This window comes from Barbus barbus (assembly GCF_936440315.1).
Source record: "Barbus barbus genome assembly, chromosome: 3".
Lineage (NCBI taxonomy): Eukaryota > Metazoa > Chordata > Actinopteri > Cypriniformes > Cyprinidae > Barbus > Barbus barbus.
The window spans coordinates 44,419,357-44,430,572 of NC_136731.1; the positions used below are offsets into that span (position 1 = coordinate 44,419,357).

At 36.4% G+C, this 11,216-nt stretch overlaps 1 protein-coding gene across 1 annotated transcript; it reads left to right on the top strand.

Annotated features, from left to right (window-relative positions):
- Positions 1-1,053: 1,053 nt before the first annotated feature.
- LOC306852632 (uncharacterized protein) lies at positions 1,054-5,224 on the top strand. Its single transcript, XM_079389626.1, has 2 exons — positions 1,054-1,353; positions 2,342-5,224. Exon 2 carries the CDS (start codon positions 2,347-2,349, stop codon positions 3,925-3,927), a length of 1,581 nt encoding a protein of 526 aa, XP_079245752.1. The 5' UTR covers positions 1,054-1,353; positions 2,342-2,346; the 3' UTR covers positions 3,928-5,224.
- Positions 5,225-11,216: the final 5,992 nt, after the last annotated feature.

The window sequence follows — 11,216 nt, forward strand, 5'->3', positions numbered from 1 at the left end:
AATCAACGTTGTCATTAGACGTTGGCTTGACATTGAATTTTGGTCACCTGACGTCGCGACCTAAATCCAACCTAATATTAACGTCATATGACGTTGTGTGCCTGCTGGGAAAGACCAGAGAGGCAGTGGATGTGGCGGCTGACTCTTCGGCTTTGTTACTTTGTAATAAAGTCTTCCTTTGACACCTGAAACTTACTTCATGGTAGTCTTTCTGTTTAAAGAAGATTTTATGTGCACTGTCAGTTTCTGCTCATATAAAACTATAACATGTTAGTCATTTAATGACTTTAGTGCTATGAATATAGTTATTAGAAAGTCAAACTATATTTAGATATTATGTGTGCTAGTGAAGTTATTTACCTGTAGTTGTTAATGATGATGCATCAAAATTCTTTTACATTTGGCAGAATTTACATTATATTCTTTTCTATATTTATATGTATAAATAAATATAAGAAACATTTTTGTCTTTTGGAAGCTGCATTTTAAAATCCACTTGCTCATAAATCTGAGTGGGCATGTTAATGGACATGACGCCTCTGCTTGCATGCGGCTGAAATTCAGAGCACACATCATGTCTCACCCATTCCTTTCCTTTCTTAATCAGTCATCAACTGTTGCAAAATCTCATAATGCAGGAGTAAAAACTTCACTGAGAAATGTCCTGCTCAAGTTATCCCTGAGATGCTGAGTTTTGGCTTGAAACAAAGTTCTTCCAATGATTCATCATTGGACTCGCGCTCTGATAAGCCAGAACCAGTACCATCTTTATTATCAGTCTGTACAATAGCTGAGCTTTCGGAAGTGTCTGGAGCTGAAATTCAGTTATGGTTCATTTTGTTTCTGACATCCGGTGTAAGCAGTAGACCAATCAAAACACACAGCACCATCTGGCTAATCAGAGCAGAGACGGCTCATGGAAAGGAAGGATTTAGAGAGATTGAATCATCAGGCGATATATTTGGAAGAATTGGCATTACATTATTTATATTCTGTTGACCATGAGTATAAAAACAAACTCAGTTACTGATAATTTTTATTTTATTTTGGTAGATCAGTCCCTCCCACTGCAATCACATCATCAGTGAAGCACCTCCCACTGTAATTGTGTCATCAGCGAAGCTCCTCCCACTGTAATTGTGTCATCAGCGAAGCTCCTCCCACTGTAATTGTGTCATCAGCGAAGCTCCTCCCACTGTAATTGTGTCATCAGCGAAGCTCCTCCCACTGCAGTTCCCCAATAAATGCTGGAATATTCCCATCAGTTTACAAGTGAAGACAAGCCTCAAAGCATCAGGAAGAGCTGAAATCTGAAAAGACCCTGCAGACTGAAACAGACCGAAGAACAAACAGGTTGGTGTTTATTTTTGATTCTTCGTTCTTTCATGATGCTGAAGAACAAGATTTAGACAACACAACACTTGGGTGTTACTTCAGTCAGTGCTTAAGAATCAGTCTTAGACATTGATAAAAATTGCTTTTAGCTTCTTTAAAAAAGTCTCTTACTCTTAGACAAGTCCTGCTTTTCACTAAGAATTTAAGCTAGCAATTATTCTTAATTAATTTTAATAGCACTTCTGAAAAATTGTATACACACGGGCCCAGATTTATAGTTACTGATAAGCTTGTACTTGTATTTCCCCCAAATTATTATAACAGTTTTTCATAGTTATAGAGATTATTCTTCTTACAAAAACTTTGGTAACAATGTTGATGAATGAGATCTGTCAGGTTTTACGCAGGGCACGAAGGAGTGAGGAGACGAGGAGCTCTTTAGAATACAATATGTTAATCACTCTTATCAACAAGGAATATAAAAATAAACCATTGGCAAATAAAAAAATTAGAAAGCACCAATTTTGATACATTGTTGATAGTTAGAGTGTATAAAATGTGGCACCCGAGCAAACAAAGACTGGAGACGGTGAATGTGGCGGCTGTTCTCTCGACTTTGTCACTTTGTATAATAAAGTCTTCCTTTGGCACCTGAAACTCTGCTGTTTTGAGCCTCTCTGACTGCTCTGACGAACAACAACCTCTGTGGGTCTTGTTTAATTTCCTTTTCGTCTTACTCGGACCAAAGTGTGTCTTAATCATGTCTAAGTGTTGGGAACATTTATTTTTAAAAGTGTCCTGCAAGAAAAATATTAATTTTAGTAATGATTAATAAAAAATAAATAATAATAATATACCTTATTATATTATATATTATATTATCAAAATGATTGTTGTATTTTATAAGTTCTCTATTACATCAGGGCTTACTTTTATGTCTTTTCATATTTGTCTTCGAATTATTTTGAAGTCCTGAGGGAAAATGTTATAATTTTTTTCATTTCAGAGCTGATGGAAAAGGACGAGGAGAGTGAGGAACTGAGTGAAGTGGAGGAGGAACATAATGTCAAACCTGGGGAAAAACCTTTGAGTCACTCAAAGACTAAAAATACATTTTCAAAGAAAAGAAGAGCCAAGAAAACTTTCACCTGCACTCAGTGTGGAATGAGTTTCTCAAGGAAATATAATCTTGAGCTTCACATGAGAGTTCATACTGGAGAGAAGCCATTCACCTGTGATCAATGCGGGAATAGCTTCACACAGTCAGCAAACCTTAAAAAACACATGAGAATTCACACCGGAGAGAAGCCACACATGTGTGTTCAGTGTGGGAAGAGCTTTGCAGAAAAAATACACCTTAAAAAACACATGAGAATCCACACTGGAGAGAAGCCGTTCACATGTGATCAGTGCGGGAAGAGTTTCTCATGTGAATCAAGTCTTAAGCTTCACATGAGAATTCACACTGGAGAAAAGCCTTTCATCTGCGAAAAGTGTGGGAAGACTTTCACACAAAAAATACATCTTAGGCAGCACATGAGGATCCACACTGGAGAGAAACCATACGCATGTGATAAATGTGGGAAGAGTTTCACAAATTCATCACACCTTAAGATTCACATGATGATCCACACCGGAGAGAAGCCGTACATGTGTGATCAGTGTGAAAAGAGATACTCAAACAAACAAAGTCTTGACCATCACATGAGAGTCCATACTGGAGAGAAACCATTCATATGTGATCAGTGTGGAAAGAGTTTTGTAGACTGTTCAAAACATAAAAGACACATGAAAATCCACACTGGAGAGAAGCCTTTCACATGTGATCAGTGCGGGAATAGCTTCAGAGAAAAAATAGACCTTAAGAAACACATGAGGATCCACACTGGAGAGAAGCCTTGTGCGTGTGACCAATGTGGGAAGAGTTTCACGGATTCAGCGTACCTTAAGATTCACATGAGGATCCACACCGGAGAGAAGCCGTTTGCGTGTGATCAGTGTGAAAAGAGATTCTCAGTTAAAACTAGACTTCAACTTCACATGAGAATCCACACCGGAGAGAAGCCACATGCATGTGATCAATGTGGGAAGAGATTCGCAGTCAAAGCAAGTCTTGGTCTTCACATGAGGATCCACACCGGAGAGAAGCCGTTCATGTGTGATCAGTGTGAAAAGAGATTCTCAATTAAAAAAAATCTTAAACATCACATGAGAATCCACACCGGAGAGAAGCCATTCACGTGTGATCAATGCGGAAAAACATTTTTCTACAAATCAAACCTGAAGAAACACCTGACCGTTCATACGAAAGAGAAGCCATATTCATGTTCTGAATGTGGAAAGAGTTTTTCTCTGCTGCAAAGTTTACATATACATGAGAAAATTCATACTGGTGTGAGAGCGTACATGTGCTTTGAGTGTGACAAGACTTTTATATCAGTGAGCCATTTAAAACTGCATGAGAGGATGCACACTGGAGAGAAACCTTACAAGTGTTCACACTGTGACAAGAGATTCAGTCGGCCAACGACTCTGAAAAAACATGAGATGATCCACAGCAGAGAGAAGCAGCTAACATGTGATCAGTGCTGAACCAGTTTTGCTTTTAAAAGTCACCAGAAGATACACATGAAGATCCATGCAGTGGAGAAACCTAACAGTCATGATGAGCGAGAGGCTGTTGGTTGATTGATATCTGATAACTCTTCTTCACACCAACATGACTGTTCATAACAAGTCAAGTCAGTCCGATCTTCACATGAGATTTATCTGGTCAGACCAATGCAAAAAACAGCAGTAAATGCACAGTCACTCTCATTCGGTGGCGCTCATGGAAAAGCAGCGCTGTGCAACTTTCTGTTTCTGACTCCTGCTTTTTAAGAAGAAAAAACAAACAAACAAACAGTATTTTCATGTCTTCAAACAAGCTGTTAATGTTTTTGTATATGCTTTGGTGCTTATCAAGAGTACAGATATGAGAGATGCTTTACGGATATGCAAGGATCAATTAAACAAGTATAATCAATGAAAATATATATCATGTATGTAATCTACTATTATGATCATGTGTTTTCTGTATGTAAGGAGGCCCAAATGAGCAGAGTGTAAAGTATAATCAAGTTATTCTATCAATATGACCATGTATGCAAGGAGGCCTGTAGGATAAATAATCAAGTCATCCTGCTATTATGAGCCTGAGCCATCTAGAGTTTCATGACCAGACTAGTGATTTATAACACAAACCATCTTCATGACATTAAAATAGGTCATAATCGTGCACAGCAGTTGTCAAGCAGATTTGATGGATTGAAATGACTATTGAACTCATCAGTGATCTTGACTCTGGGGCTTTGATCACATTTATCTCATTTAAAATCTCAAATGGTTTGATGTTTCTCTTAAGGTGCTTGCACACTGAGTCTGTGGTGTGTGTTTAAGTGCAGGAAGTCCTTTACTACAGATAAAAAACTGAAAGAGCACCAGAAAAAAAATCTTTCAAGACATAGTTCAGGGAGCTGAAGAACAGGCCATGAAAGCCCTGAATCTGATATTAATTTTCAGCTTCTTCGTTGTTTTTCATTAGAACAACCACTTACTCTTCCACTTCACTTTCATGCATATGCAAGATTGCCTACATGTAGTTCTGGCTACTTTTCTTCTCTTTCAGTAAAGAGTCAGTCTCATTCATTTTCATGTTTACTTTCTGTATTTGCTTCAAGTAATGATTGATTGATCTGATTACTAATTTTATTAACAGCTTGTTGTTGTTGTCAATCAGCAGAATATTGTTAGTTCTGAAAGCTATAAAGAAGCTAATGTTTGCTTTTTCAGCTTTTAATTTTCTCAGTAGAGCTTTTAAATGCCTAATAAATTATGTTTCACCACTGACACAGAGTGAGATTGCTGTCTGTCTTCATTATTAACAGTTTCCTCGACTCCATTTAGTGTGATTGGAAAGGAAAATACTTAAGTAAATATAGTATTGACAATGCAAGAGGTGAGCATTCTGTAAAGTCTCCAGCACATCCGAACACTTTTACTGAGGTTAATGTCAGGACTCAGAGGTGCCAATTCATGTGTGAAAATGGTCCATTCCAACCATTCTTTCACAACTTGAGCCTAATCAATCTCGACACTGTCATCTTGGTATATGGCCATGATGAGTCTTCCTACATGGCTGTTTAAGAAATGAAAAGCTACACACTCCATCAATTAGTGTTAGAAAACTGCTGGCAAACATATCATGCTAGAAACATAACAATCACTGCAATTATGATCTAGCCATATCTGAAGTTGCCTATTAAAATCTAAACAGTTATTTATTTATTTTTTGGCCATGCAGTGTATTTGTTTTTAAGTATTTTTTTTTATTCCCAGCTAATATATTTAATGAAAATGAATAAGAGTAAAGATTAACTATCCATCTCTACTACTTGACGACATCAGTGTCCACACGGTCCAGTATATCTATGGTGGCTGTTTCAGCACAGCAAAATCGCCAGTTAATTCAACTCTATGAGAGTTCATTTTAACACTTTACTGGTGTATATATAATCCACGCTGGCCCGAGTTAAATTTACACTTTCAAAAGTGTTGATAAAGTAACACTGACTCAAGAGTTAAACATTTAATTCTTACCTATCATTAATTATTCAAAAACTTTATATATACAATAGGCACTGATCTAGTCATACATTATAAAATAATTAAAGACTTAATTATTTTAGGTCCAGAGCTAATTAGTTGCATAAATAAACCAATACAAAGCAAAAACATACTTTCACATTTCATTTTTAATGAAACAATGAATGCAATGCATTTTGTTGCTTTGTAACGTTTTTTAACTCATGTACAGAAAAATGTTTTGTTTTTTTTTCTTTATAAAAAATTATTAAAACACTGCCTAAACAAAACAATGGAAAGGCACAACATATGTATCCTCATTTGCTCCATATGCATTTTGAATGTTATAGGGTTTATAATGCTTAAGATCATCAGCTTTCACAATAGCATCAAACTCATTTCCATCAACAACTCTGAATGCAAAACAATGCTCACTGAAGAGCTCTGTAACAAGTTTTCCAACCACAAAATAAACATTTTCACCCAACACAAGAATGTTGGTGATTTTACAGAATGCTGGCAGTTCATGTTTTATCTCTGTGCAAATAGCAAGACCGGGTCTATATTCAGTGCCATCAAGTTTAGTCCAACTGGTAGAGTAAATGTCTGTCTGTACTGTGATTTGCAAAGCACTGGCCAAGTCTTCACTTGCAAAAATGAAGTGTACTTTGAAGAGCTCATCCAAAGCACCCAGAGAACCAGCCGTCTGACAAGGGATAAGCTTGTTATCCAGTGCAATAGCTGTCAATCTTGTCTCGACTCCTCCCCATGGCTAGAAGATATGGTTGATGACTTTGGCTTTTCCCCAGGTGCTCATCAATGCTGCAGCATGACTACAAAGGTGAAAAACAAACAAGTTACCCTTCCAATTTTAGCCTTTTAAAACATTTTACAGGTAACAAAATAGACCTAAAAACGCTTGGTAATCTTATTTTATTTTTCAGACTATAAATTGTTTGTCATTTGAAACAAACTGCAATATACAGTATATTCTAAAGCATTGTTGTTTTGCGAGTGTTGTCCCATGCAACCGTGAATACTCAAACTAGAGTACACAAATGCATGCCACCTCAAAAAAAAAAAAAAACAACTTCTACTTTTCTGATGGTTGGTAAACTTCACACGATACAACCCCGGTACATTAATCGATGGTTTCTGTAGTCAATGTAAGAGAAACACTTAGTATTTCTTAACTAGTATTTTTCTTACTTGTAATTACTGATAAATTTTAAAGTTTGGTTAACTGAAAAAAGTACTGATTAAATTCCAGGGTTTAAACTGATTGCAAGTATAAAATTAAAAAATATTAGTATACCTTATGAAACACCAGAAGTTTCTCAACTGCATCAGAGGCACGTATTTTTCCAGCAGATGGTGGAAGAAAGTGAACCAGTAAAAGCAGTGTAGATAAATCACTGTCCCAGTCTGTGGTAAAATAAAAACAGCAACAACAAAAAAGGAACATTATACTCTATAGCGTGGAATTCAACAAAAAGCAGGACTATAATGAGATTTATTGACGATTTTTACTTACTTGAATCAGTGGCATTCTCAGGGGTTTTCTCAGCTGACATCAGGAGACGCTGCACAGGAGATGTCTTACTCAAGTTTCTTGCTTCTTGAATGATTTTTGGCTTAAAGGTCCCATCCCACCTATCCAAGAGCTTGGAGGATGTCTCCAAATCGAACAGAAGAACAAAATCTTGGTTCACCTTGAAAATATTTATCAGTATTAGACACTTACACACACACACACTTAAAGCAACATTCAATCATTTTAAATATTACTCACCAATCCTTTGGTGTCTAAAAACCTTGGAAAGCTTTTTAGAATATTTGTTGCCGTATCTGCATTGTGAACAAGTTCCTGGCGATAGCGAAATGTCTGTCTCATCTTTTCAAAAATGGTTTCTTCAACTCCTGTATGAACAAGAAGCGAAATGAGATAAATGAAATAAACAGTGCTCTATGTGCTCCAAGACGTGTTGTTCACATGCTCTCTCTGTGTGCGTGCAACAAAAACCGTGCACAAGTTCTGAAATCTTCTTGCACTTCAATGCTCGCTTGAATATTTGAATACTGAATAGTGAACAGACAAGACGTAAAAACACGTCCAAATGATACAGTTTTACTCTGATGGTTAAACTTAGCAAATAATCACTGAATCACTTAAGAGTATATGAGATGTTGAAGACAGTGCCATTGGACAATAATTTTTATGTAAACACAATGAGCAATCTATCGTGTCACCAAAGTTATTGAGGTCATGTTTTTAAATACAGAAATCATCGTGACAGGCCAAGTCATTCAAAAACCAATACAACTTTAATACTAAACATTCAATTAGAGTGTAAGTAACTTGAATTATTGAATTAACCTGAATCTGTTTTTCATCAAATTGTTTAATTGTAACGTAATTAAAAACTCATGTCACCTCCTTTGCTGATCTTTGCTCCTCCGCTGCTCCAACTCTGTCATCTTGCTATGTTTTGAGCCTTTTAGCACATCTTGTGCAGGAGCTGGCAGCGTCCTCTGCCAAAAATAAAATAACAACAATAATTGTGATCAATCTTTGTCACTGCACTATTTTATGTATGGATCAAAAGTACCTTCACTATGATCTTTTATGATTAATGTTGATTTTGGGTTTTCTTCTAGCAACTCTTCCAAAATATCTTGATCAATTTCAGCGTGGGACTCATCATATATCCTCAAGTCTGGAAATCAAATCTGCTTCGCACTGTAGACCAAAAAAGCAGCCATTACAACAACACTAAACAATATACCTAAAAATATTGGTTACAATACATCAATATTGATTGATACATCAATCGATTAACTGTATGATGCATCAGTGTACAAACAAAACACGATTAACGTTGATTTCGTAGAAGTAGCTTTCTTGGATATTTTTGGATGTGTGTAAAACGCACATAATGGGCAAAAATAATGTGCGAGTGCCTTTTGCATCTTATGCTTAAATGATTACTTTGCATACAAAGGAATCAATAAGAAACTATTAAAAAACTTTTTCTTTTCTCAATGTCCTTATTATGGATGGTACATGTGAAAATGTGAAAGACATTTTGTGAAACCGGTGTGAAATTTTCACAATTGCAATGTTTGTGTTATACACTTTGGTTGATGAGTTAATCAAGCTGTATAAAATAGACATATATAGTGTTGTAATATTGATCTATATACCCCTGAACCACATCAAATCACTGCAATTAAGGTGTCAGCATATATCATAAATGCTGGCTAAGAGAATACTTTGAAATAAGATAAGAACAAGGACACTTACCTTCATTTATGAAATCTGTAAAAGTGAATCCATTCTGCAACTTTATGAATTTCTTGGAGTCTTTGAACTGCACCTTCACAAACACGACGTTAACCTAAAGAGAAAAAGGGTCTTAAAACATCTGTGCAGAGTCGCTTTAATGTTTATAGTACAGGGGTTTTCACAGTGGGGTCTGTGACATCATAAAATAATATGCCATATATTTTCAGTTCTACAAGTTTATCCCTCCCACACTAACTTATAATTAAGGGGTCCTTGGAAAATGTTCTCCCCTGTCAGGTATCCCTGGCTCCACAAAGTTTGAAAACCCCTGGCTTATTACATTACTTTTTACACTGGGCACTTTTTAGGACTGGGTGACAGTGATATTTTAATTATGAGATAACCGTTTTAGCTGGTTAAGTAAAGAAACACTGACTCGCTCCGCATGGCGAGTCAAAGAAAATGGCGTCTTCGAGAAATTTCAGGCTGTAAGAGCGCGCGCAGCACGTCCTGAACTCTACACAAACTTGACATTTAACAGATTTTACACATAACAGTTAAATACACACAATATTCTAAACTGAATTTACCCATAAATAACTGGTTAATTCAAACTAGTAACTAAAAGTGGTTGTTTCAGTCAGCCAGCTCAAGTAACTTACTCAAGTCCATGGCATATCGAATAAAACTGAACAGGCATAAGACAAAAGGCTAACGTTAAACACAATGTTAAACAACGATTTATCAAACTATTTCGGTTTATGGAACGTTTATCTTCATGAAATAAAGAACTTACCTTCTGCGTTTTTCCCAGTTTGTGACGTTAGGCCATCTAATATAACGTTACTCTGCAGCCCGAACTGGAGAAAATTATGTATGTGGGAAAAGTTAACACTTTTGGGCCAGCACGTCAAGAAAATAGTGCTTTTAAACAATTATATTATATAAATACGATTAGAGAAAACTCACCGTCTAGCAGCGAGTGAGCGCTGGCCTCGTCTGCAGGAGAGTCGAAGCAAATGGCGTCCAAGAGAAGTTTCAGCCCTCAACGCTACACGAACTCATGTAGTTGATATTTATCGAAATGTTCAAATAAATAACAATAAAAAATTACACTGACCCATTACAAAGCTTTGTTAGTTGTTACAGTCAGCCAGGTCAAGTATTACAATCCATATCAAATAAATTAACAGACTTTTATAAGTAACGTTACCCCTAAACTCTATCGTAAACAATGATTTACATAACTTTATGAAATACATTACTTACTTTATGCACTTCTCCATTTATAAATGTATAATAATCGTTCTGTAGATTTTCAGTTAAAAAACACAGGCTTCTTCGCTTCGGGTGGCGATCCAAATAAAACGGCGTCAGTGAGAAAAGTTTTAGCTGGTTGAAGCTCGCACCAGGTAAATGTCCCGGATGTAAAATTATTATCCAGAGCAACAAACATTAACAGGCATATGATAGGGTAAAGACAACAACAAAAGAGAAGAAAAACATGACCTGTAATCTTTGAAGACTGTAGGTGAATGTGTTTTCAAATGCACATTATGAGATTTGCCCTTTGTTCATTAATTGTTTGCGGCAATTTTGGTATCCTTACAGTCAGATTAACACAGTTCATGTGAGCCCCAGGACGAAAAATACAGAAATCTGTATTTCTCAGATTAATGTGCCGAATTCCTAATTAGAGATAAATTAGAAGAAACATTGTGATAGATTGTGCAAGTCAACTATACAAACCATCAAGTCCAGTGCTCTCTTGATCTATTGTGATGAGCTGCTGTCATGCTTTCTCGATCTGGCATTGTGCAGTATGTGATGCTGGGATTTACAACATTTCTCTCCTGCCTCACAACTGTACTTTCAGTGCTGCTTTTCTGTAGCTCTCTCACTCACTTCCTCACCACTCCGACCTTGGAAAAGGGGTAAACACAGACTGTTTAAAGGGATAGTTCATGCAAAA